This window comes from Prionailurus bengalensis, chromosome A1 (assembly GCF_016509475.1).
Source record: "Prionailurus bengalensis isolate Pbe53 chromosome A1, Fcat_Pben_1.1_paternal_pri, whole genome shotgun sequence".
In the NCBI taxonomy this organism is placed as follows: domain Eukaryota; kingdom Metazoa; phylum Chordata; class Mammalia; order Carnivora; family Felidae; genus Prionailurus; species Prionailurus bengalensis.
In genome coordinates, this window is record NC_057343.1 from 112218114 (window position 1) to 112243767 (window position 25654).

Here is a 25654-nt window from a genome sequence, read left to right on the forward strand (position 1 = left end):
AGGGAAGGTCCCGTCCTGTGACATGTGCGTGCTTGGCAATGATCTTGCTATGCATTTTGCTTAATAATTTTCATTATTTTTAATTAAAGTTGAAGAAGTGCAGACTCTAGCTGAAATTAAGGTAGGTTGTATTGCCGGAATCTGGTAATTACTTTAATTGATCACAAGATAGTTTCCTTGATCACCAATTAGACTAAATTGCCGATCATGTTTCAAGACGTGAAGAAATGCCCAAACTGATTTATGTAATAGTGTTTTCATTTCTAATCAGACGTAAATATCATTTCCTTCCATAGCAATTGTGTTTTATAAAAGAAGAGTTCTAGGCCTACAAACGTAAAGGTGATTCATAAACAATAGAGTTCTAATTCATTGAATGGGTAAAGGAAGTATTTAGAGGCTTAATGGAGATTGTACTGGGGAAATTACTTTGGAGTCGCTGGTGCTCATTTTCTTAGTGGGAGATATGTTCTTTTTTAGTGCATAATTAAAATAGTCTATAATCAAAATATAAAAGGCAGTAGATTTAAAGAACATATCAAAGAGAATTGCTCTGAGTAATGAAAGATTTGTATTGTAAGTGTGTGCTAGAAGTTAAGTCTTAGAACTTAATAAATGATACATGTTATTTGGACTGAAGCTGCTTTTTAAATTCAGGGTGCTTTTAAACATTTCACAGATTGATACAGGATTTTTGTTTTGGTTTTGTGCATCTGATAGTCTTTCATATTTTCATGGAATAAAATGAAACAAAAGGAACTTTAAGAAAAATTAAAGTTCCCAAAGAATACTTGATTTGGGGTTCACGGAAAAATCTTTTAATTGCTGATGGTTTGGAGATTTCCAAATGACAAACTTCATTGGTCTAATTTACGGTGATTGTAATGCTTACATTCCTTAACATGGCAGAGTGACTTAAAAAGTCATACTTCATCATGCATTCATTGACTTGTTCATAAAATGTTTGTAATTTGCAATAGAGGAAAGACTGAAACTATTATCAGCCATTATATGTTATTTGTTGGCCATATGTTTGTTTGAAATGTCCGTGGCTCAACAGAACATGGCTCATAGACAAACTATGCTGTAAATTGGCACTAAAAACCCACCTAAACAGGTAGGCCTATGTTAAGAAGTTAACATGAGCCAAAATATTTTAATATGAACCATGTTACATACACTGTAGTATCTCAGCTCCCTTTAGAGTGACATCTTCATTTGCATGGCATCTTTGTTTTTTTTCCAAACTAACTTTTAAATATAGAATAGGTGTATGTGTGGTACAAATTCAGAAGGCAACCAAGGGTCTAGTAACTCTTTTCCTGTCCCTGATTCTCAACCATCCAGTTTCCCTTCACCTGCTGTCATTCGCTGTTACCAGTTTCTCATGTGTGGTTGCAGAGATATTAATGCATGTAGTTTCTTCTCTTTTTGTACAATTCAGACTATTGTTACGCATTTGTTTTTCATTTAGTAATATGTCTTGGAGGTTTTTCCATGTCAGAAGATAGTTACTTGATTCTTTTCAGTGGCTGCATAGTACTCCAGTGTGTAAATGTACCCTCATCTATTTAATCAGTTTTTTACTGATGGACCTTTGGCTTTTTCAAATCTATGACTCTTACAAGCTGTGCAGCAGTGACCATTCTTATAATTTATAAGTGTGTCTATAGGACTGATTTCTAGATGTGTAGTTGTCTAGCTGAAAGGCATGGGCCTTTTTAATTTTGATGAATGTTGTCAAATTTTCTTCCAGAGTGATGATATCAGTTTATGTTCACCAGAGACATGAGTGACTTTTCTCCCCTGTCTTCATCAACAGAATATTATCAGACTTTTTGATCTTTACCAAACTGATAGATTTAACTTAGTTTCCCACCCCCACCAACTTTCCTGAGATACACTTGACTTAAAACTTAGTATTAATTTGTACTTCTTTTATCATGTATGACTTTGAGCAGTTTTTATGTTTAAGAACCATTTGATTTCTTTTGCTATCTGTTATGTCCTTGGCTCATTTAAAAAAATTGGGTGGTTGATCTTTTTCAAATTAATTTGTAGGAATTATTCATGTTGAGGAAATATGTACTGCAAGTACAGCTTACTGTTTGTCTTTTAATTTTGTTTGTTGGTTTTTATTGCCATACAGAAAAAAAATTTAATGTAGTAATATTTACCTGTTTTTTAGTAGTGGTGTAAAGTTTTCTGCCTATAGAATTCATACATTTCTTGTTAAGTTTATTCCTAGATAATTTTTGGTGCCATTTTAGATGGGATCTTTTCTTCTAATATATTTTCTAATTAGTTGTTGTTAGTATAAAAAGGCTTTTTTTTTTTTTTTTTTTTTGGCTTGACTTTACTTGGGAATCGTCTTGACTTTAATGGGAATATTCTACTATTTCCCTTTTAAGAATAATATTACCTTTTGGACTGAGACTGTGTTCCTTTATTTAAAGAGGGGTCCAATTTGGGTTCTTACTAATTGTTGTTATGATGAACAAACAGTGATGATTACCCATGTAGCCAATTTTGGTATGTACATTTTGATGCTGTGGTTACATGTTCCTGTATTACCCTCCAAATATAAAGCAATTTTTGTACTCATTACTTGCTATAAAGAGAAAACAATTGATAACAACAAAAAGAGAGGCCATATATTCTTATTTCATTAAGAGTTTTAATACATAAGAAATACTGAATTTATCAAATATCTTTTCAGAATTTGTAGAAGTCATGATTTTTCTCTTGATTGGTTAATATGGTGAAATATATCATTATATTTCTTATATTGAGCATTCCTTAGAATAAATCCCATTTGTTCATGGTGTTTTGCTAGGTTTTCTTTATTAAGATTTTACTTAATGTGAGATCAATCTATAGTTTTATTATTATATGCTATCTTTGTGGGAATTTGGAGACAGTGTTATGGTAGTTTATAAAAATAATTTGGATATGTTCCACTTTTTCTATGCTCTGGAACAGTTTAGTTAGTATTAGGGTTAACTCTGCTTTCAAGGTTTTATAGAATTTTTCTTTGAAATGACTGGGAACTGTTACTTTTCGGTGTCACTCTTGTTTGTATGTTTTTGTCTTCTGGGATCAGTTTTGATAATTTTTATGAAGGAACTATTTTACCTATGTTTCGAAATTTATTTGTATAAATATTTGTATCTGTTTAAAATTACTTTTTTGTATGTTTTGAAAAAAATTTTAAATGTTTATTTATTTTGAGAGTGAGCAGGGGTGGGGTAGGGACAGAGAGAGAGAGAGACAGAAGATCCAAAGCAGGCTCTGCGCTGATACCAGTGAGGTTGATGTGGGGCTTGAACTCACAAACTGTGAGATCATGACCTGAGCTGAAGTTGGATGCTTAACTGACTGAGCCATCCAGGTGCCCCGAAGTATCTTATTTTCTGTTACATAATTTTTACAGCTTTTGGATTTATTAGTTCTGCCATTTTTCTTTCATGTTCATTTACATCTGCTGTTCTCTTTATAGTCATTCTTGTTCTCCTGCCTTCATTAATTTTTATTTATTTGTTTATGAATTTATTTGTTTTTACTCTTTCATTTTCTTAAGCATGTAAAGATGTTTATTCTGATCATTGCTTTACACATATCCTGTATGTAGTGCATACATTATTAATTTCTATTCAGTTTCAGTTGTGATTTCTTCTTTTAATCAAGAATTTAAAAGGAGGATTTAAAAAAATATCCAGGTAGTACTTTTTGCTACTTTTGTTTTTAATTTAATCAGAGGATGTTGTCAGCACTGTTTCTACTTTTTGGAATTTATTGAGATTTTCTTTGTGGGCCAATATATGTTCAATTTCTGTGAGCGTTCAGTAAATATTTTATTTAAAAAAATTTTTTTTTTAAATTTTTTTAATGTTTTTTTATTTATTTTTGAGACAGAGAGAGACAGAGCATGAACAGGGGAGAGGCAGAGAGAGAGGGAGACACAGAATCGGAAGCAGGCTGCAGGCTCTGAGCCATCAGCCCAGAGCCCGACGCGGGGCTCGAACTCACGGACCGCAAGATCGTGACCTGAGCCGAAGTCGGACGCTTAACCGACTGAGCCACCCAGGCGCCCCTAAAAAAATTTTTTTAATGTTTTTTTATTTTTGAGAGAGAGACAGAATGCGAGTGGGTTGGGGCAGAGAGAGAGGGAGGCACAGAATCCGAAGCAGGGTCCAGGGTCTGAGCTGTCAGCACAGAGCCTGACACGGGGCTTGAACTCATGAGCCTTTGAGCTGTGAGCTCATGACCTGAGCCGAAGTTGACCACTTAACTGACTGAGCCACCCAGGCACCCCTCTGCCTCATTGATTTTGTTGCTATGTTATTTGTAGTATAGCTATTCATAATTATTCAATCCTCATTGAAGATACACTTTATACATTAAAAAAATTTTTTTTTACGTTTGCCTGTGTCTTTATTTCCAGCATTTGAGGTTTGCTTTGTGATTCATGTAGTTTTCTCTTCTTCTTCTTCATTTTTTTTTTTTTGGATAGGGGATAGGGGCAGAGAGAGATTCTTAAGCAGTCTCCATGCCCAACCCAGAGCCCAACGAGGGCTTCTTTCCCACGACTGTGAGATCATGACCTGAACCGAAATCAAGAGTTGGACACTCATTCAAACCCTTTTTTCTTTTTAAGTTTTATTTATTTTTCTTTTTTAAGTTTTTACTTATTATGCAGTAGTCTCTGCACCCAATGTGGAGCTCGAATTCATGACCCTGAGATCAGGAGTTGCATGCTCCACCACCTGAGCCAGCTAGGTGCCCCAATGTTCTCTTCTTTTCAGTTGGATTATGGCTCTTTATGTTTATTGATTGGAAAGATGTTTGGTCTTGTTAACCATGACAGAGCCGATATAATTTTTTCTCCCTTCATTTAAATCATGATGGATTTGTGTTTTCTTTGCTTCATTTGAATTGTGTTTTCTTTGACCTAATTGTGAATGTTTTTATTATTATTTTTGTTTTTCTTGTGGACACTATTATACCGATAATTTTACACAGCATACTTAATCCTCTATTTCTTTAGATTACATTTATTTTATTTTATTTTATTTTATTTTATTTTTTAAGTTTATTTATTTTGAGAGAGAGAGAACCAGCGGAAGAAGGGCAGAGGGGGGATAGAAGATCTGAACTGGGTTCCACACTGACAGCAGGGAGCCCAATGCAGGGCTCAAACTCTTGAACTGTGAGATCATGACCTGAGCCAAAGTTGGACGCTCAGCTGACTGAGTCACCCAGGCACCCCTTTAGATAGCATTTCTTTAGGTAGTGATATTCCCACTGAGCAATATTAAAATTGAATTTCTACTTTCTTCTACTTTCCCTTCACCATGCAGTTTTGTTTCATTTTATTTTTAGTTTGAGTGCTTTAAATATACTTTGGATCTTTCAACTTTCAGACTTTTTAAACTCTCATTTACCTTTTCCATTTCTTCCCCTTTTCTTCCATCTCTTCTAATAGTTAATAACATTGCATTGCATTTCATGACTACAGTCCCTGCAGTTGTTTTAAATATATTCCTAGAGCTGAGTCAGTTTGTTGCTTACTGTCTGTACCTTTGGTACCATTTTTCCATCCATCTGTAGTTACTTATATTTCATCCTTTAATAAAAATTTCCATAGAAAGGATGAAGAGGATGCATTACATTTGAACAACAGTTTAGTTGGGTATAAAATTCTTTGCACTTTGGTTTCCTTAAGTCTTTATAGGCATTGCTCCTCTGATTTCTGTGTTAAATGTTGGCACGTGGAAGTTTGAAGTTGGCCAGGTTATTTTTCTTTGTATAAATGAATTGATCCTTTTGACTAGATGCCAAAAGGATTTTTTAAGTCTTCAAATTCACTAACTTCACTGGGATGTGTAGAAATGGTTGAATTCTTACAATCAATAGATTTAAATCTTTTATTTCTGGAAAAATTTTTTTTTTCAACGTTTATTTATTTTTGGGACAGAGAGAGACAGAGCATGAATGGGGGAGGGGCAGAGAGAGAGGGAGACACAGGATCGGAAACAGGCTCCAGGCTCTGAGCCATCAGCCCAGAGCCTGATGTGGGGCTCGAACTCCCGGACCGCGAGATCGTGACCTGGCTGAAGTCGGACGCTTAACCGACTGCGCCACCCAGGTGCCCCGATTTCTGGAAAAATTTTTGAGTTATATCTCTAATTTCTTTCTGTGTTTGTTGTTGTCTTACTCAAAAAAGTTACCTTTATGTTAGATCTACTTTGTCTTCTGTACTTATTTTTAATTCTTATAAACTCTTATCAATTTCTAGTTCATTTTTTTCCATCTTCTCAGACCTATCCTCTAAGCTTCTCACTGGATTGTTAGTGGTGTCTATTCTGCCTTGGGCTCCTGGCAGTTTTCTTTGATGGAATGGTTTTAGAAAGCCTGTACTTTTAGCTAGCTCAAGGCTTTTAGGTTCCAACTGGCATTCTGGTAACAAATAGCTAGGGCTGTAAAAAGAAATCTTAGAAAGAAGGGACAGATGCTTTTCACCATCTGCCAGTTTTGCTGTTTATTCCTGTTCCTTCTTTATTAATGCCAGATAATCAGAATTCCCTTTTGAGGTTTTGCTTTTTTCCTCTCCACTCATTTCACTTCCTTGCAGAAATCCTTTTTACTTTAATTTGAATGAGTATTGTTATGCATGTTTTTAATTTGTGGATTTTAAAATATTTGGGGGATTATTTGGTTCTGTTATATGGAAGAAGGATTATGAAATTGTCTCCTTGCTCCCAGAGCAGAAGCAAGCGTTCTCTCCCTAGGGCAGAATTAGTAGTAGATCCTGTGTAAATGGTTTATTGGGCTTTGTGATATTTAATTAAATGCAAATATTAGGTGGCAGTTGAAATATGTAAAGCAGAGGAATACACAGATTTGGAGGATCTTTGGAAGTGCCCTTTATTTTCCACCCCTTTTACGCCCTATGTAGGATGGTAGGTTTTTCTTTGGTCAGTGCACCTCTTAGGGTATGAGTATTCTCTTTAAGTCCTATCTGTTATAGGGTAGATTTTGCTACCATGCTGAGAGCATGCTGGTAATTAAAAATTTGAGGAGCGCTGCTGACTATGTTCAAATCATCCCCTTGATCCACTTGGTTCTTTGGAAATAGTAAGGGATGCTAAATGTCACTTTGGACCTTTAGGGTAACATGTTCAAAGAAATTGTGGCCACAGGGCTTAAGAGCTTGGGTAACTGACTTTGCCCACCTAATTTCTTATCATTAAGCTGTTTTCCTCAGTCAGTGTGCATCAGGGTATTACTCCATAGTATATTCTCTATTTGTCTGGGATTTATGGCATGTGGGAAAAGGAAAATGCCATTCTTCTGGAGACACCAACTGGAATCTTTGATTTACAAGACCGTGATTCTCACTTATCGTTGCATTCTGTAGGGTTTATCATATGCAGTTTGGCCAGAGCAGTGCATGGTAGCAGTGTGTGCCATTGCTGATCTCTTACTTGGGGCCAGGAGCTGTGCTGAGTGCTTGTATGTCACCCATCTCATTTTTATTAGGGTGACTACGTACTGCTTTTTATTATGATCCCCAGTTTACTGACCAGAGAACCAAGGCTCACGTGACAGGTTGTAGAGTTGGAATTTAAATTCAGCACTTTCTGGTTCAAAAGCCCCTGCCTTTAATGACTGTATTACTATCTCTCAGGGGGAGTGCTTAACTTTGGAAGCCCTTTAAAGCTAAACAAGAGTACAGCGTTATAGGCAAACAGACTAAAAATTCTCATTATACATCATTTAATGCAGGTTAATTCTGTATTTGAATAAGATTTTTTTTCAGTTTATTTATTTATTTTGACAGAGAGTGTGAGCAGGGAAGGGGCAGAGAGAGAGAGAGGGAGAGAGAGGGAGAGAGAGAATCCAGAGCAGGCTCCGTGCTGTTAGCACGGAGCCCGACACGGGGCTCGATCTCATAGAACATGAGATTGTGACCTGAGCCGAAATCAAGAGTCCAGTGCTTAACCGACTGAGCCACGCAGGTGCCCTGTATTTGAATAAGTAAAACAGACTTTCACTTTTGACTTGTTCTTCCACTCACATAACCTAGAGAATCAGATTATGAAATGAGAAGAGGTAGGGGAGTGAATATTGTTTTCCACTAATAATTCCATACATGGTTAATTGGATTTTGCTTGAATGTTCTTCCTTTTCCTGACAGGTAAAACCTTCAGGCCTTTAATATCAAAATGGGAGTCTTTATCCTGAATAAAATCATTCTGTGATAGGAATCATAATGAGTGACACAGAATGGATTAAAAAATGGCATCTTCTAGGGGCACTTGTACCCCAATGTTTATAGCAGCACTTTCAACAATAGCCAAATTATGGAAAGAGCCTAAATGTCCGTCAATTGATGAATGGATAAAGAAATTGTGGTTTATATACACAATGGAATACTATGTGGCAATGAGAAAGAATGAAATATGGCCTTTTGTAGCAACGTGGATGGAACAGGAGAGTGTTACGCTAAGTGAAATAAGCCATACAGAGAAAGACAGATACCATATGTTTTCACTCTTATGTGGATCCTGAGAAACTTAACAGAAGACCATGGGGGAGGGGAAGGAAAAAGAAAAACGGTTAGAGAGGGAGGGAGCCAAAACATAAGAGACTCTTAAAAACTGAGAACAAACTGAGGGTTATTGGGGGGTGGGAAGGAGGGGAGGGTGGGTGATGGGAACTGAGGAGGGCACCTGTTGGGATGAGCACTGGGTGTTGTATGGAAACCAATTTGACAATAAGTTTCATATTTAAAAAAATGGCATCTTCTGTATTTATCACTAACTTGGAAATCCACTCTTCTGTCAGTTGGGTGATCTGAAAAACATGGCTCAGCTAATATCAGATTGGATTTTCTGGATATGGGTAATAAAATTGAATATTTGTTTATGTGGCTACAATGGGTACTGCCCTATGAAATCTATAAATTTGTAGTTAATGTGCCATTACCTTAGAGTCTTACCGAGTATTTCTGCTTTCTGGACACATGAGAGACAGACCCTCGTATTGTTAGCGATTGCCTTCATAAAAATTGGAAAACAAGCAAAAGGAAAAAAGTTTATCATCCTCTCAGAGCAGTTTTGCCTTCCACTTAGCACAATTAGGTGTGCACTTTCCCTGTGGTGTGAAGACAGAGCCCTGCAGGTCTGCACTTAGGCCTGTGGCCAAATCTGCCTCCCTGTGCCCCGAGGAGGTCCGCTTTCTGTTCCTCATGGCCGTGCTGGGCAACAGCGAGAAGACCCACAACAGGCAAGACAGTCTTTCCTGTTTTACTCTAGATGTCAAAAAACAGTCTTTTATCCTTTCCTGTCTTCTCTGGGAAATGGGATGGGGAAGTTTTTCATTTCTGCCAGTGCTTTTGCTTAAGACACACTTGGAAGTTATTTTTCCATAGTCTTGGGGTCGATGCCTTAGTCTGCAACCCAGTCACCAAACAAAAGGAGTGGTGATATTGGAAAAGTAACCCATAAGATTGGGATCCAGGTAGTGAGATCCAGGGCACTAGGTTGAAGGGAAATTATTCCCGTGCTATTTTGGAGGGTCTTGTCCTGAGGACAATTAAACAGTCCAGACAGGTCACTGGGTGAGACCAATTTCCTGGTTTGTTTATTTGAGCCTGATTGTTTTTCACTGTTGAGCAGCAGTTCACGGTCCTGCTACACCATTCCCCAGCTCTCTGGAAAGCAGTCCCTTTCATATTTGATTTCTCCAGGCTTCCCTAAGGATCCTAGCTTTGTCTTCATCTGGCTAGATTGCTCTGGTCTCTCTCTGTCTCAGGTCCAGGGTAGAGGGCAGTGCCACTAATCAGTTTCAGCTCCATCTCATGCAGGCATTTGGCTTTATGTCCCGAGTTGCCCTGCAAGCCGAGAAGATGAATCACCACCCGGAATGGTTCAATGTGTATAACAAGGTAACTAAATTGCCTTATTTGGGGATCACCTTAGCTATGGGGTTCAGGAAACTTCATTCTTCCTTGTCATCCTCTGCAGCCAAGTGTCATTGTGCTTTATGAAAGTGTTCTTTCTCATTCTTTTGCTGAGAATCCCTGTGTATTATTGCAAATTAGTAACAAATTTTCATATCTGCTCAAGAGAGCAATGACAAAGCTCTATTTTCATGGTTGTCTTCTACTGAAACTAATAGGAGTGAGCTGGGCCAAGTTGGGCTTCTGGATTACACTTGAAAATCAGCCAGGCAGATAAATTTGTGAAAGAAATGGTAGCAAATAAGAAAGATAGGGCCTCGTTTGTCTTATTGAAATAAATATGCTCAAGAACTGTGCTTTAAATAATAACTGTTTATTAAATTCTGTATTCTAAGTGGGAACTGGCTTTCTAAAGACAAAGAGCAGGTGAAAAAGATTTTATGTAGTTTTTTAGGGGGCACAGTAGGGACAATCATGGTACCCCCCGAAAAATGTCCTTGCCTTTATGGCCATGACATTTGGAATATCTTACCATCTAGATTTCTATGCAGTTCTGTTTTCTCTTTAAAAGTCCTCTTTGAAAAAAGAGAAAATTTCCTGATGTACTTGGGATTTATTAGAATAATTCAGAACATGCAGGTACCACGATAAACTTTTCTTTCCTAGTTTCCTCTCTTTGTCCATAATTTTGCTTTTGCTTTTTATTTTTCAAGAAGTGACAGTCTGTTCCTCCACCCCACCCCCACCCCACTTCCCTAATTTGGAAATGGGCTTTTCTGAACGTGGTTGCTAAGATATTACATTTGATAGCTTGGTTTTTCTCAGTGGCCTGAAAATAGTCATGTAATTAAAGTAATGGGAGTTAAAATGGAACCTTAGTCTCTCTCTCTCTCTCTTTTTTTTTTTTTTTTTTTTGAGAGACAAGATTTGAGATGCTGGCAGCTGAATTGCCCTTCATATGAGAGGACCTTTTTATCCCTGGGCGGCTGCTGGGCCCAACCTGAAGCAGACTCTGTCCCTGGAGTTTACTGGGTTTTGGAAATGCTGTGATGATTTGTAATGTAGTATTTTGTAAATCATTTAACCTCCCTAATTCTCAAATGTGAATGTGAATAATAGATTGATTTCTGAACCAATCATGAGTACCATGCATTGCAAGCTACAGGTTTTAAAAACTACCTTTGTGTCTCTTAGGTGCAGATAACCCTAACCTCGCATGACTATGGTGGACTGACCAAGAGAGATGTGAAACTGGCCAAGTTTATTGAAAAAGCAGCTGCTTCTGTGTGATTTCTTCCAAAATGCATGTCAAACCCTGTACACATCTTAGTTGTCATGTATGTTGAAGGCAGTTTACGTGAACAAATTAAGTTGTAAATTTAAGCTCACCTTTTGCACAGTCTTGTACAATCAGTGCTTAATTACAAAATGATTTAAACTTGAGCCTGAGGTATTTTTCATTATTTCTAATTGTAAACATGAGGCAAACCAACCAAGGTAATTATATTCATAATAGTCAAAGAGAGAAATAGCATTCTTTCTCTGTTTTGTTTTGTTTTTATTTTTGAGAAAGAGAGAGAGAGAGCGCACGCATGAGCAAGTGGGGGAGGGAGAGAGGGAGACATGGAATTTGAAGCAGGCTCCAGGCTCCGTGCTGTCACTGCAAAGCCCTATATGGGGCTAGAACTCATGAACTGTGACATCATGACGTGACATGAAGTGGGATGCTTAACCTACTGAGCCACCCAGGCACCGGAGAAATAGCATTCTTGAAGACCAGAAATTGGGATGGGGGGTATTCACACATTTTATAACCCAGAAATCCAAGTGATTATGGTGACTTTGCCAATGCACTGTGTTGGAGGATAGTTGTACGGTAGAAAAACAGTGAACCCTGTAGGTAAAGGGTTTTAACTGCATACAATAATTCTTATGATGCCAAAGTTGATTTGGATTTTAGCTGCTATTATACCTATGTAATTAATTAGGTTACAGAAGTCACGAAAATTGGGTAAGCTTTCTTGTGTTTTATCATTTTCAGACAGGGAGTTGAAGAAGAGGACAAGTGTCTTATCCATGGCTTCTGGCAACATGGGGCGGTATAAGGACTCACTGTCACAGTGACCAACTTGCCAGGTCATTATTTGACTTATTGAGTGAAGGAGGAACCAAGGTCATTTTTAAAAATCATTTGCCATTTGTGACTCCTGAACTGAGGGTCTGTAGCCACTGAGTTAGAAGTTACTGAGCTTTTATCTAATGATAAGCTCTATTTGTTTTGTGTGTCACTGACAGGAGTAAAATGGAATATAAAGTAATCTATTATTTAAAAATTGCAATAGTAGTGTTCTGTGAAGGAACTCAGGAATGTACCTATTAATCAGATTAGAATGTAGATTAAAATAATTTATATATAGGGGTGCCTAATCATCCAACTGTTGGTTTTTGGCTCAGCTCATGATCTCGGTTTGTGAGTTTGAGCCCTGCACTGGGGATTCTCTCCCCACCACCCAAAATAAATAAATAAGCTTAAAAATTATATATATATATATAATACGTATATATATAATTTATTATACATATATAATTTAATATATAATTGTATATTATATATAATTTTTTATATATAAAAACATATATATCTATATATATGCCTATAAATATCTGTCCTTTGAATATGTATATATCTGTCCAAGGAACATGTGTTCATCCCTTGAAGCATTATGGTAGTAGGATTTAACAGGGATAATCTTTGTAATCCACCTCATTTCAGAGACCAGAAAAATCAGTATGCTACGATAAGCAAACCTTCCCCTCCTCACCCAACCCTGGCCCCAGTCAGAGAAACCACATGAGAACAGGACAAGGAGGCTGAGCTCTGGAAAGCCAGTTTTTGGCTAGGTCTCTTGGCCTGGGTGAGACAGGTATTGTCAGTTCGCCCTGTGGATATGGAGTGTGCGGGGAAGGAAGAGAGTTAAGGGCCACCCAGGTTCTGTGGCTGCTGAGAGATTCTGCTTCTTAGAATTTTTTTTAGAGGAAAAGGCAAAGCTGTTGGTTTTTTTTAGATTTTATTTTTTAAGTTATCTTTACACCCAACATTGGGCTCAAACTCACAACCTCAGATTAAGAGTCACGTGCTCTACCGACTGAGTCAGCAGGGTGCCCTAAAGCTATGTTTTTTGTAAAGTCTTTCCTATATTGTAGATTGAGGAACTTTTATACATTTTATTACCAAAGATTTTTAGCTCAGTGCTTCAGTTTTTTCACATGAATTTTTAAACATGAAAAAATTTAAGCATATTTAAAAATAAAGTGAATCGTACATTGAACCCTTATGTACTCAGATTTAACAATTACCAAGAATTTACATCAGTTACTTCATATAATTCTCCATTTCTCTCTTCTTTGCTAAAAAGCTTTAAAATAGCTTAAAAACTAGGGATGCCTGGGTGGCTCAGTCAGTTGAACATCCGACTTCAGTTCAGGTCATGATCTCTTGGTTCATGAGTTTGAGCCCTGCGTCAGGCCCTGTGCTGACAGCTTGGACCCTGGAGCCTGCTTCGGATTCTGTCTTCCTTTCTCTCTGCCCTTTCTCTGTTCACACTCTGTCTCTCTCTCTCTCTCAAAAATAAATAAACATTAAAAAAAATTAAGAAAAAATGCTTAGAAACTTAGTCTCAGCATGTCATTTTACCCTTACATCCTTCATAAATATCTCTAGAAAATATGGTCATTTTCTTGTATAAACCATAATGCTACTATTATACCGAACAATATAAACCACAATTTCTTGATATCACCCAGTACCCAGGCAAAATCAAATTTCCTGGAAGGTCAGGAATGCCTTTGGACAGTAATTTTGTTCTAATTAGGATCCATGTGAGTCCACCCATCACATCTGCTCTCTTTATTCTTTCAATCTAGAGCCAGCAAGCTCCCCTTCTTTCCCTGTTTGCCCCATGTCATTGACTTATTGTGTAAGTGGGGTCAGGTGTCCTGTAGAGGATCCCACCTTCTGAATTTGTTCCTTTTGGTGTCATTTAACTTGTTTCACTGTACCCTGAATGGAAACTTTTCCCCTTATTTTGAATGCAAGCCTGAGGGGCTCAACTTGTTGGCTGTTAACATACACCACATATTAACACAGTGGAGGGAGCAGGATATGGCTTGTAATTGCAGTGGTGAAGACCCGAGAATGCATCTACTAATTAGCAGCTACATGAGGGTTTGACATAAGGTCCTTGTTAAGGGTTGTTGCGTCTGCTGGAACTCACAAACTTTACTGTAGAGAATTAGAGATCTCACATGAGAAGGCTGTAGAAATACTCATTGTGGTAAATTCCAACAGAATGAATCTCCAGACATTCTTCAAGTAACTGACATGTCAGCCTAAAAAGACACTGTCTGAGTTGGAGGCCCCCAAATTCCCTTTTGTTCCAAACCTTTGTGTGATGGCAGTGGTTTCTCTGATATGGTAAACTTTGGTTTCCCTCCATTTTCTTTCTAAGTGATCTCTGGAGCCCAGAGGAGTTAGAGACATGAACTACGACCCCTTGTATGACTTCCATAGATAACAAACCAGGTGCCAGCATGTTTGACAGTTCCTTTCATAAACTGAAGTTAATGAAAGTCGTGAAAATAATGGTTACTTTCTGGTGTTGGTAGGAGTTAGGAGATCTTTGGCTCAACAGAATAAGCATGGTTCTTCATGTTTTTGCTCTAGACAGAAAGCAGCAGCAGGTATATTGTATTTGGACACAAACCTGACTCCCGTTAGAGTGTTGAAGGATTGCAGGACTCATAGAGGTACGGGGCAAGTCTATCTGCTTTCTCATCCAATGTTCAAAAATAAGCTGGTTGAACTCTGTAACTTACAGTTTTGTGAATTTCCTATAAAACAGCAAGGGCTGTAAAAGGGTTTGGCTAGAATATGTGAACTTTTTGTTTCAGTGCCAGTTACTTGGGATGATTAAAGGAATGACTCTTGGCCAGAAGACTTGAGTCCCCAAGCTGCCATGCTCAGCTTGTGTGTCCCCAAATGGGGCCAAGTGTGGATTGCTTCCAAAAGGGTAGAAGAGGTGGCCCTTTGGCTTCTTGTTCCAGGGTTCCCATCCTGTCCACCTGTCCATGAGAAAATATGGATGATTTCAGTGGACCCTGGATGAGCTTGTCGCCTCTGATTCTCTTCACCAGCTGGAGTTCCATTCCCGGACTAGATGTCTTCATCAGTGACTTCAGAAACCACATTCAGGTGGGCTTAGCTGTGCTGATATGGTATACTAAGAACAACTGGACTTTTCTCTGCTGCTTCCAGCTGGCCAACTTTCTTCACCCCTGCAAGCATTGTGAAAGATTTCTTTACATTCTTAATCTCCTCTCTGTTTCTCCCCCAAAGTGTGCTTTGATGCTTAAAGAGGGAAGGCATGGAGGTATGTATACTTTTGGGGTTCCCGGGGATGGACTTGCACCATGCTCAGCTACTTGAGTGAGCATGAGGATCCCTGATGCCATCCATCTGTATACTCATCCAGCACACATCTGCAAAGGGCCTTCTGTGTGCCCCAGGGGGAGTGGGCGCATTGATGTATTGGGGGAAGGTGGAAACAGATTCAGGTGGAGAACTGTTTCAGACTGTCTCCCAGCAGCTGCTCCAGGAGACCACTGTGGGAATGTCAGCCACAAGCCCAGAAGAATTTAGGGGGCATATGACCAAAGAAGGCAGTAGGGGGTATAGGAAGAGCTGATCCCTGAGGGAGAGAATGTAGAGAAAGAAGCTGAAGTATGAATCTTGGGGACATTAATCAGAGTGGTTCTTAATGCTTCACTGTTGATGATTTTAAATGGAGAAACTGAATAAATCAGATGTTATTTCCCAGTTCAGTGTATTGGTTGCCTCTAAGAGTATTTTCCTAACAGGAACAGTCATATACACTTGTTTTAGAATGCCTGTGACAACAAAGGCATTGTGGTAGTTACTTCCTTTTCTTAGCGATCAAGAACTTACATTTGCACAAATTTGATCAATTTAGCCACTAAAGATTTAGTGTAGCACAGGGCTCCTCAGATCACTCTGTCTAGATTTGCCTTGGAAACCAAAGGGGTTAGGTAGGGGTATGAAAGTATGGTGAATATATTAATCCCAAGAATTGAACCGAGCAAAAACCCTATTGCTCATGCACATAAAGTATCTCTACCCCATAGGCTTATCCCCTAAACTCTGTTTAGGAGGATCGTATGCACACATTACATCCCCCCAATTAGCTAGTGCTGGGCATGGCTAACCTCTGTTTCTACGTTTTCTTGTGTTCTAGCCCCAAACCCATCAAAATCTTTTCTGTCATTCCTGGTGTCTCCAGTCCAGTCTTGTGCCCTAGAGTTATGCTATTGGCTTCTAGAACTCAGAGAACTTTGTTTTCCCCTCTTATATGACCTTATCTCTTTCTAACACATTAAGGGGCTTTGTCTATCCGATGGGGATACTTCTGAAGAAGGAAGGGCTTTTGTCTGCTTTAGCTCTAGCATCTGTCTCTCACCTTTAGCCTGGAGCTTTATAGTTCCTGTGTACTCATAACCCTTTGGCTGACCTGAGGTGCTTAGTCTCCCAGGGAAGACAAGCTGTCTGCATAGGTCAGATGGGGAGGATTTTACTCCAGGGAACTGCAGACTACCACTATACTGGAATGCCCAAGAGTGACCTCATAAAGCAAGGGTTCCTTTTGTGGGCCCTGCTCTGTGGCCTCTCGGGATCTAGATGCCAAGGAGATCTCTAAGCATAGATTTTCTGTTGGATGATTAAAGCAAAGAATAAAAATTGAAAATTTTTTTGGGAAAATGCCTCAACAGTTTCATTACCAGAAGGACACAAGAGTCATTTCAAGCTCGCTGTTGGATAATGCCTCAAAGCCATTCTATTCGAGATTCGGGAGCTTTCAGTAAATATTCTTTATTTCTCTTGCTTGTTAAGAAATGCGCAAATGGCAGCTTGGGGGCAGGGTATCAATGATCTCTTAGCCTCTTCCGGTACACGCTCCTCCGCTGCCCAAAACAAGGTGCATGCCCTTGAGAATCTGCCTTCTGTGGCTGGTAAGGTTGGTGGAGGCTTAGCCAAACCCTTTGCTTCTTTGGCCTTAATATTATGACTGGCTATTTAAGTCAACATTCAGTTGTGCTCTTATTTGACCCGTACACTGAATTTGACTCTCTGTTGCCCTTTTTTACTTTTTACCTTTTTGTCATTTTTACTTTGCTTTTATTAGCTACTGTGTTAGAAAATTTGAAGATTTTTGGGGGGGATAATAGACCTGATCTCACATTAGACAGTGAAATCATACATCTTGTTTTTATAGATTATAATAGTATATATATTCTGTATTTATTTACTGTTATGAGAGTGTATTCATTTGATACATATAATGGGAAAAAGTGATACATACTCTTTGAGAAAAATTGCAAAGCACAGATAAATATAAATAACCAAGAAAAATAATTACCTGTAAGCTCACTTTCCATAGGCAGATACTAGTGACATTTTGGCATGTTTCCTACTCAGTTTTTTCTACCTATTTTTGTACATTTGAGATAATTCTGAGTATACAGAGTTGTGTATCTTGTTTTTGTCTTTTGCTATACAGTGGATCATCATTTTTTCAAATCATCAAAAATGCACAGATATATTTTAGTATCTATATAATATTCCATGAGATGGATATGCCATAGTGTCTTAACTAGTCTTTTTTGCTAGACTTTTTAAATTGTTTTCAAGTTCTCACTACTATAAATAATGCTGGGATGCACGTGTTTGGCCATAGTCACCTCATTCCAGATTGTATTCTCTTAGGGTAGGTAGGTTCCTTATATCAGAGGATACACTCAGTGCTAAGGCTTTTCAGAGGAGCTGGCCAATTTACATTCCTCCTGGCATTTTATGAGAATGCCTCATCACACTACACTAATGTCAGCATTAAATGCTGTTACGTTTAAGTCTTTGCTAACTTTAAAAGCGAAAATGGTGGTTTCACCTAATTTGCATTCCCTTGGTTAGTAATGCTACTGAATGTTCATTACCATTTATATTTATTTCATAAATTGATTGTGTGTTTGCCTGTTTTTTCCTAGAGTGTCCAGTTTTTTTTTTTTATCATTAATTTGTGAGTACTTGTCTGGGTGATTATTGGATTACCAGTTTTTCCTACTAGACTGAGAGGATTGAGGTTTGCTCACCTTACATGCACAGTGTCTGCTATATTGCCTGGCATGTAGTACTCATTCGATAAGAATTTGTTGAATGAGTAAATGAAGATGATGCTTTGTTTTGCTTGAGAAGTAGTGGTAACTCCCCCCCCCCCCCCCCCCCCCCACCGAGGTCTAAAGTGAAGATACTAAATAACTGAGTGGAGACAGAACAATTTAGGGATCATTATACATATTTCAGTGGTTATTCAGTTAGTGTTGTGTTGCAATTTTTAAATAATATTTATCTAAGTAATCTCGACACCCAACATGGGGCTCGAACTCATGACCCTGATCAAGAGTCAATGCTCTTCCAACTGAGCCAGCCAGGAGTCTCACGTTGTGTTGCAATGTGAGAGTGTATTTACATTAAAAAAATATATTTTTTTACATTTTACTTATTTTTGAGAGAGAGAGCGCACAAGTAGGGGAGAGGCAGAGAGAGAGGGAGACACAGAATCTGAAGCAGGCTCCAGGTTCTGAGCTGTCAGCACAGAGCCCGACATGGGGCTCAAACTCACAAACCATGAGATCATGACCTGAGCTGAAGTCGGACGCTTAACCGACTGAGCCACCCAGGTGCCCCAGTATATTTAAATTTACATTCACAGAGAGGATAGAGCAGACCCTCATCCCTACAAAAATGTGTAATGTTTGGGATCTAGTTCTGTTGTAAGATAATCATACCTCTGCTTCAACTTTTTGACAGAAGGAAAGATGCTCAATGTCAGGAATTTGTGAAGAGAGTCATAATGAGTCATCTCTTTAAGATAATTATGATTAGTATCGTCTCCATGAATGCCTTTTTTGTGGTCTTGTGGACTGATTATAATACAAGATACAACTTATTCACACTTTGTGAGGTAAGCAGACAAAAATGGATCCATTTTCTTCTGTTTCACCTGTTTTATTTTTGAAAATGTTATGTTTAAGGCATTTTGTTCAAGAAAATTTTCCATAGAAAAATTCTAAGGGCTTTAAAAATCTACGGTAAAATCGGGGAAGAAGGTGGCAACAGTAGCAGTGGTGACAGTGTTTTTTAATCTCCCTGAGTTTCCTCTTGAAAGCAGAGCAATTTGAGAGCAGAGCTAAAAACCGATGGGAAGCATTGAAACCCAAACTAGTTAAAAAGATATCTTTACTAAGAGCCATAACTGCACAGTGTTAGCCTCTGAAGGAGACAAAGCAGAGGACATTCAATAAATATCCACTGGAAGGTATGATGGGCTGATGTGAGAATAGCCCTTGATGGTGGGAAGGGCGTTGCTCATTCCAGTACTGGCTTAGTGCAAGTTCTTGATAGTTTCCAGAGTGCCTAGAACAGTCTGGATCTTGTAAACTTTGAAGACTGACCATCCAGGGCTCCCTTCAGGGCCGGCACTCTCCCACCCCCTGCCCACCTAGGAGAAATATTGGGAGTGTAATAAAAATTGAGCAGGGTAGGGGCCCAGAGATGAAGGAGGAAAAGGTCCAGATAAAATTGGAGGAGGGAAACAGAACAAAGAAATCTTAAATGAGGCCACATCTTTAAAAAATTTTTTTAAGTTTATTTTTTATTTATTTTAAGAAAAAGTGTGAGTGGGGGAGGAGCAGAGAGAGAGGGAAATGGAGAATCCCAAGGAGGCTCTGCACTGTCAGCACAGAGTCCAATGTGGGGCTTGAACCCATGCAATTGTGAGATCATGACCTGAAGCCACCCCACCTTGAAACACAGCACAAAAGAGGGAGCTACATGTAGTTAGAACCACACCTTCTAAAAGTACAGGAAGGGGCAGCTGGGTGGCTCAGTTGGTGAAACATCTGACTTCAGATCAGGTCATGATCTTGTGGTTGGTGGGTTTGAGGCCCACATCAGGCTCTCTGCTGTCAGTGCAGAATCTGCTTTAGATCCTCTGTCTCCCTTTTTTTGCCCCTCCTCTGCCTCGCACATGTGCTTTCTCTCTCTCTCTCTCAAAAATAAACATTAAAAAAAATAATAAAAGTTCAGGAAAGAGTATAAAAGAGTATACTAGAAAGAGATTGAGGTAAAATCCCACAGAGAATTATTATGAAAGGAAAAAAGAGAATAAAGTGGAGAATAATACCCCTGTAGATAATGGAAGCCTACCACAAAGACCTGTCCACAAAACAGAGAACTGTAGCATGTTATTTCAGAACTAGGTAAATGTTTAAGAAAATGATATGAGATAGGAAAGAACAGAGGCCAGTGACAAAACTCAGGAAAGAATTAGAAATAGGGGCATCCGGGTGGCTCCGTCAGTTAAGTGTCTGACTTCAGCTCAGATATGATTTCATGGTTTGTGGGTTCTAGCCCTGCATCAGGCTCTGTGCTGATAGCTCAGAGCCTGGAGCCTGCTTCGGATTCTGTGTCTCCCTCTCTCTCTGCCCCTCCCCTGTTCACACTCTGTCTGTCTGTCTCTCAAAAGTAAACATTAAAAAAAAATTTTTTTAAAAGAATTAGAAATAAAAGTCATTTCAAAAATGAAGATGTGGGGTGCCTGGGTGGCTCAGTTGGTTAAGTGTCAGACTCTTTTTTTTTTTTTTAATATATTTTTTTAAATGTTTATTCTTGAGAGAAAAAGAGGAAGCACAAGTCAGGGAGGGGCAGCGAGAGGGAGACACAGAATCTGAAGCAGGCTCCAGGCTCTGCGCTGTCAGAACAAAGCCCAATGCGGGGCTTGAACCCATGAAACGCAAGCGTCAGCCTCTTGATTTTGGCTCAGGTCATGATCTCACAGGTTTAAGATCAAGCCCTGCATCGGGCTCCATACTGAGCATGGAGTCTGCTTGGGATTCTGTCTTCTCTCAATCTCTCTCTCTCTCTCTCTCTCTCCCTCCCTCCCTCCCCCCCCCCCCCCCCCCTGCTCTCTTGCTTGCTTGTGTGTTTTCTCTCTTTCAAAGGAAAAAAAGTTGAAGATGCAACTAAGAGCAATTAGGCACAATAGGTAATAGCTTAAATGAAATATTAGATTAATGGAGGAGATTTTTAAAAATCTATAAGAAATGAAGAGATAAAAAGGATTCAAGAGAAAATGATGAATATTGAAGATGTGGGAAAAAAAGATCCAACATAAATATAATAGGAGTCCCTGAATTTGAAACAAAAACAAAGGGACAGACCAAACACAAACCTGTAATTAAGAAAAGTTACCTGAAATAAAATAATTAAAATTATATATTGAAAGAGCACACTTTGAGAATATGAATCGAGAACAATAAACCCTAGGACTTTCTAGTAAAATTATTGGACTCTAAAGGAAAGAGGTAGAGGACATTGTGAGCATCTCAATTGGATAAGGAAAAGAAAATGTTTGACAGACTTTTTTCTGGTAATGCTTTATGCTAAAGGAAATGGAGTAATATATTTAAGATACTTGAAGGAAGAAAATGGGAACCGAGAATTCTAGATGCAGTATAACTGACTTCCAAGTATCATGCACATGGAGAAACTGTCACCGATCATTAAAACACTTGGATGATACTGTTCCCTTGAGCTCTTCCTTTGGAATCTGGTGAAGAATAAGTTTCAGCCAGCCAGAATGACTAGAGATGCATCAACATTAGGATGCGGATGAGCATTAAACATAATTGTAGAAATAATCATAATTGTGGGTTAACGAGAGATTCCAGCATATAATGAATCTGTCCTCTGGCAGGGAAGATACACTATGACTAAATAGGGGGTACTGGGGAGAGTTAATGCAAAAAAATTTAAAACCATTGTTAGAAGTCAGCTTAGTGGAGATACTAGTAGTCGTGTCATTTTGAGACTGTTGTGTGTGTAATACAGGATAAAGCAGATGGGTAATTATTGGACAGTTTAGTTGTGTTGTCCTCTGTGTCATTTTTTTTTAATGTTTTTTTTTTTTTTGAATGAGAGAAAGCATGAGTGGGGGTGGGGCAGAGAGAGAGAGAGAGAGAGAGAGAGACAGACAGACAGAAGACAGACAGAGGATCTGAAGCAGGTTCTGTGCTGACAGCAGAGAACCTGAAACAGGGCTCAAACTCACGAACCATGAGATCATGATGTGAGCCCAAGTCGGACGCTTAACTGACTGAGCCATCCAGGCGCCCCTCCTTTGTGTTCTTGAGAACCAGTAATAATCATGGAAGAAAGGAGAAACATATAGACAAAACTAAGTAAAAACCATGTAGTTTCACATTTAAATTTGAAACATCAGTATAAATTACCAATGTATTTCGTCCTTACTCATGAAAGATCTAGAACATTGACCGCTAAACTGTTATGCATCCTTACTGCCCACAATTTGATTTTGAAAGACCATTTCTTACTAAAACAAACAAACAAAACAGACAGATTAGAGATTCTTAGAGAAATGATTGACTGCAGGTCTAGGGCAAGAAGTAGTTGGGTCAGGAGTATCTTGTCATGCACATAGCAAGGAAGCTATCAAAGATTACTGGGGTCATGTCAAAAGGACTCATGAAACAACTTGAAGAAGAGGCTCCTACTGGACAAAGATGGGACACTTTGAGCTTCAATAAGGATAATAATTAAAATGGATTGAAACTCATCAAACAATCTATAAGTTTGCAATGATACCAAAACACTAATGTCACTTTGGAGGGTAATAAGGAACTAATCCTTTATCTCAAAAACTGTTAAATTAAGAGAAAGAATCATACATTACTAACCTTATATAAATCATATTACTGAGTAATATTACATAGTAAGGGGAAACTCTCTTTACAGAAAAATCCCAGGGGCACCTGGGTGGCTCAGTCGGTTAAGCGTCCGACTTCAGCTCAGGTTGTGATCTCATGTTCGTGGGTTTGAGCCCCACATCAGGCTTTGTGCTGACAGCTCAGAGCCTGGAGCCTGCTTCGGATTCTGTGTCTCCCTCTCTCTTTGCCCCTCCCCTGCTTGTGTTTTGTCTCTCTCTCTCTCAAAAATAAATAAACATTAAAATATTAAAATAAAAAATGTTTACAATAAAAAAGAAGTATCCCAGTTAATAAATGAAAAAAGAAATGATAGAATTAGGATATCGCTATTTTCATCCCCCAGTGAAGTAATGGATCTAGGCCATGAGCATCACTGGCTGCTGCCATCATAAAAGGAGAGACAGCCAGACATTATATGCCTGCTGTGAAAGAACAGAACATACAATCTTGCCAAAGAGATGAAACCTGAATCTGATCTAGCCTTTGGATCCAGCTGCCTGTTTCCGGGAAATAGAGGACAGAGGAGAATGCTGAGCTACACCATGAGTGTGCAGTCAGCAAAATCCAGACTGGCAAATTCTACTAGTCAGACTGCCTGGGTTCATCAACAAATAAAGTGTAAGGAAAGAGAAAAAGGAATGGAAGACTTAAAAGACCTATCAAAAATTTTAAAAACTTACAATTAAACTTGAAGAATTAGTTCCAGGGATGTATACATGGGTTCCTATCTATAGAGAAATGTAAGAAAGTGATTACTATGAAAATCAGGATAGTGGTGATGTAAACAAAGGACATGGTGAAATCCAGGAAAAGAGAGACTTTGGAAAATGAAGGCATTGACAAGTTCCCATGTGTATGGAAGGGTTTAGGGAGCCATAAATGTCCAGGGCAGGACACATACTTAGAAAAGACTTGAGAAGATCCCAAGCTTTCACCTCTGGCTGATCTCTATGATCAGCACAAGTAGGAAATGAAGGCTAAGGTAGAGTTGAAAAATGGCTAAGCATTGATGGGGTCTTCCAACACAAAGTTAGTCTGCAAAGACTAGAAGAGTTTCTTTTTCTTTTCCCTCCCCCCTCTCTTTTCTTTCTTCTCTTTCTTCCCTTTCCTCTCTTTCTTTCTTTTCTCCCTCCCTCTCTCTCTCTTTCCTTCCTTCCTTTTTAAAAAAATTTAATGTTTATTTATTTTTGAGAGAGAGAGAGAGAACAAATGAATATGAAAGGGGGAGGAGGAGAGAGCGAGGGAGACACAGAATCTGAAGCAGGCTCCAGGCTCCAAGCTGTCAGCACAGAGCCCAACATGGGTCTCAAACCCACGAACCATGGGATGATGGCCTGAGCTAAAGTTGGACACTTAACTGACTGAACCACTAGTCACCTCGTTCCTTCCTTTCTTCCTTCTTGCCTTCCTCTCTCTCTCTCTTTCTCTCTCTCTTTTCTTCTCTCTCTGCCTTTCTCTTTCTTCCTTCCCTCCCCCCTCCCTCCTTCCTCTTCTTTTTTCTTTTCTTTTCTTTTCTTTTTTCCTTTCCTTTCCTTTCCTTTCCTTTCCTTTCCTTTCCTTTCCTTTCCTTTCCTTTCCTTTCCCTTCCTTTCCTTCTCTTTTTCTCTTTCCTCACTCTATTTCTTCTGTTCGAGGCATTTAAGAAAATATCGCTTTAAACACTAGCTAAAGGAAGAGACTTCAAAGACCTACATGTGACAAAGAATACAGTGTTTTTTTAAGATTTTATTTTTAAGTAATCTCTTCACCCAACATGGGGCTTGAACACACAACCCTGAGATCAAGAGTTGTATGCCCTATCAATTGAGCCAGCCAGGCACCCCACAGAGAATACAGTTTTACAAAAACTTTTTAGAAAGGCCACTAAACAAATTACTGCTATCCACAGAAAGTAACAAATTCCGAGGAGAGGGAAGACTCTGATTTTTAGAGCTACTACACTGTAATATTTAAAATGTACAGTTTCAGGGGCGAGTGGCTCACTGGGTTAAGCATCCAACTTTGGCCAGGTCATAATCTCTTGGTTCGTGAGTTTGAGCCCCACGTGGGACTCTGTGCTGACAGCTGGGAGTCTGGAGCCTGCTTTAGATTCTGTGTCTCCCTCTCTCTCTGCCCCTCCCCGTCTCATGCTCTGCCTCTCTCCCTCTCAAAAAATGAATAAACATTAAAAAAATTTTTAAAAAGTCTAGTTTCAAAAAAAATTAAGCATGCCAATAAACAAGCAGGTATGGCTTTATTTATTTACTTATTTTTAAATAATTTATTGTCGAGTTAGTTAACATACAGTGTATACATTGTAGTCTTGGCTTTGGGAGAGATTCCTGTGATTCATCATTTATATACAACATCTAGTGCTCATCCCAACAAGTGCCCTCCTCATTGCCCATCACCCATTTTCCCTGCTCCCACCCCTACCCCCATCAACCCTCAGTTTGTTTTCTGTATTTAAGAGTGTCTCATGGTTTCCCTCCCTGTCTGTAACTTATTTTTCTTTCCCTTCCCCTATGGTCTTCTGTTAAGTTTCTCAAATTCCACATATGAGTAAAAACATATGATATTTTTTCTGACTGATTTACTTCACTTGGTATAATACCCTCCAGTTCCATCCATGTTAAGCAGGTATGACTTTTACACAGGAGAAATGAATAGAAACTGTCCCTGAGAAAGCACAGACACTGGAATTACTAGACAAAAAGTTTAATAAGTTCACTGTGTAAAATATGCCCAGGGAGCTAAAAGAAACCATGGGAAAAGAGCTAAACGTAACCAGGG

General features: G+C 38.8%; 2 protein-coding genes across 4 annotated transcripts in view; both read left to right on the forward strand.

Moving 5' to 3' along the window:
- The window catches only part of PCBD2 (pterin-4 alpha-carbinolamine dehydratase 2), a 53476-nt gene extending 41373 nt beyond the window's left edge, over positions 1-12103 (forward strand). The window contains exons 3-5 of one of the 2 annotated variants that reach the window (XM_043588218.1): positions 9872-9952; positions 11162-11304; positions 12009-12103. In XM_043588218.1, the coding sequence (XP_043444153.1) occupies positions 9872-9952; positions 11162-11257 (177 nt within the window). In that variant the 3' untranslated portion in view covers positions 11258-11304; positions 12009-12103. Of the gene's footprint in view, positions 1-9871; positions 9953-11161; positions 11411-12008 lie in introns of those variants that run through there. The other variant, XM_043588229.1, reaches the window with a different exon arrangement.
- A 1417-nt stretch (positions 12104-13520) lies between these two features.
- The window catches only part of CATSPER3 (cation channel sperm associated 3), a 34285-nt gene continuing 22151 nt past the window's right edge, over positions 13521-25654 (forward strand). For both annotated transcript variants that reach the window (XM_043588194.1, XM_043588184.1), the window contains exons 1-2: positions 13521-16899; positions 18906-19059. In XM_043588194.1, coding sequence (XP_043444129.1) covers positions 16799-16899; positions 18906-19059 — 255 coding nt within the window. In that variant the 5' untranslated portion in view covers positions 13521-16798. The remainder of the gene's footprint in view (positions 16900-18905; positions 19060-25654) is intronic.